Source organism: Otolemur garnettii, unplaced genomic scaffold (assembly GCF_000181295.1).
Source record: "Otolemur garnettii isolate 467f Iridium unplaced genomic scaffold, OtoGar3 scaffold00016, whole genome shotgun sequence".
NCBI lineage: Eukaryota > Metazoa > Chordata > Mammalia > Primates > Galagidae > Otolemur > Otolemur garnettii.
Genome location: NW_003852411.1, coordinates 14,571,040 through 14,573,041, shown reverse-complemented (window position 1 = coordinate 14,573,041; position 2,002 = coordinate 14,571,040). Strand labels below are relative to the sequence as shown.

Below are 2,002 nucleotides of genomic sequence, written 5' to 3'. Positions count from 1 at the left end.
CAGTTTTTTTTGGCTGGGGCTGGGCTTGAACCCACCATCTCCAGCACATGGGGCTGGCGCCCTACTCCTTGAGCCACAGATGCCACCCCAAGTTCTAGTTCTTAAAGAGTGAGGGAGTTTTAAAGATATAGAATAGGCCAAGCAGGGTGGCTCTTGCTTGTAACCCAGCACTCTGGGAGGCTCGGGAGTTCGAGACCAGCCTGACCAAGAGCAAGAGCCGTTTCTACTAAAAATAGAAAAATTAGCCGGGAGTTGTGGCCGGTGCCTGTAGTCCCAGCCACTTGGGAAGCTGAGGCAGAAAGATGACTTGACCCCAGGAGTTTGAGGCCGCTGTGAGCTATGAGGCCATAGCACTCAACCCAGGGCGACAGAGTGAGACTCTGTCTCAAAAAAAAAGAAAAAGGGCACGCAGCACCTAACCTTTTTCTTATGAGGTATAAAAAATGAGGTTGCATTGACATGAAACCTTATGATTCACTGATGACTCGGGGGATTTCCAAATCCCGAATACTTGCAGAAAGGTGCCCGTCTGCTCTCTCGCGTCTGGGGCCTTCCAGCTGCGGAAACCTAATGGTTACTCGCCAAGTTTCGTTTCTCTCCCCGGAGGGGCGGCCACCCTGGCCCGCCGGGCCCTCGCCGCGCCAGTTCTCCGCGGGGCCTTTCCTCTCTACCGGCTCCAGCGGCCAACACAGTCCCTTGCTCCCCGGCCGGGATGGCAGGTTGGCAGGAAGTTGCTCTGCAGACGCGGGGTAGGGTACAAATGGGTGGCCTCAGTAGACAGGCCGCAGATGAGCCACCGAAGCTGCCCGAAAGTAATACCGGAGTGATCGACAGTGGCCATTTCAAGGCGACCACAATCACGCCCCAGACCCTGCTGCTTCCTAGAGCCAGCGGTGTGACCTGGGCTTGAACTCAGCCTCCGGATGCTCTCAGGGGACTGCAGAGTTTCGGTTCCCGCCGGGTCACATGTGCACGGCGGCCGGAAGGCAACCCTGAGGTGGTTGCCATGGCAACGCCCGCCCCGCCCCGGGCCGAAAGCCGCGAGCGAGGTGGAGCGTCCGGGACCGCAGCGGGGAGCGGCCATGCTTCGCGGCCCGCGGCGGCCGCTGGGGCTCTGCCTCCTGCTGCTGCTACTGCCGCTGCCGCTCCCGGGCTCGTCTGGGCGCCGCGGCGCAGCGCTGCCGTGGGAGAGGACGGACGAGCCGGGCTCGGGCGGGGCCTGGTCCGGCTTCCGGCGCCTGCGGGAGCGGCTGCGCGCGGCCGGGGCCCTCTCCAAGCGGTACTGGGCGCTCTTCAGCTGCCAGGTGTGGCCGGACGACTGTGAGGACCACGAGAAGGCAGCCCCCGGGCCCTTCGGTAAGACCCGGTCCCCGCGCCAACCGCCTGGCCCGCCTGCCGCTCCGGGACGCGGAGGCCGTGGGGAAGTGGGGGGCTCGCTGTCAATCCCTCGCTCCTGCCCGGGGCCACCGTGTCAGCCACACGGCCTGCGCGGGCGGGTCAGGAAGCGCTGTCACTGCCCCCCTTCCATCCTCCCTGCAGCCCTTGTGGTTAGGAATCCATACCAGGCAAAACTCCTAATCGAACATCTAAGATCCTTTAGGAGAGTCATGTCCAGAGCACCATATATATATTTTTTTTTTTCTTTTTTTGAGACAGAGTCTCAAGCTGTTACCCTGGATAGAGTGCTGTGGCATCATAGCTCACAGCAACCTCCAACTCTTGGGCTTAAGCGATCCTCTTACCTCAGTTTTTCTGTTTTTAGTATAGACGAGGAGGGGTCTCCAATCGTGAGCTCCTGGAATTCACCTTCCTTGGCCTCCCAGAGCTCTATGACTACAGGCGTGAACCACCCCGCCAGACCTGCATTGTTTCTTTTTAAACACATGTGGAGGATAGGAACAGGCCCTCCCCCTCCTCACTGCTCCTGGCACACATTCTCTGCCTGTGTGGACCCCTAGCCGCCCCAGTGTGATCCCAAGGTGCTGCTCTTTCCCACCTTCTT

The 2,002-nt window shown here is 60.2% G+C and overlaps 1 protein-coding gene across 1 annotated transcript in view; it reads left to right on the top strand.

Annotated features, from left to right (window-relative positions):
* Window positions 1-1,082: 1,082 nt before the first annotated feature.
* TOR3A (torsin family 3 member A) overlaps window positions 1,083-2,002 on the top strand; it is a 13,216-nt gene continuing 12,296 nt past the window's right edge. Inside the window, exon 1 of the mRNA XM_003785811.3 lies at window positions 1,083-1,356. Coding sequence (XP_003785859.1) covers window positions 1,083-1,356 — 274 coding nt within the window. The remainder of the gene's footprint in view (window positions 1,357-2,002) is intronic.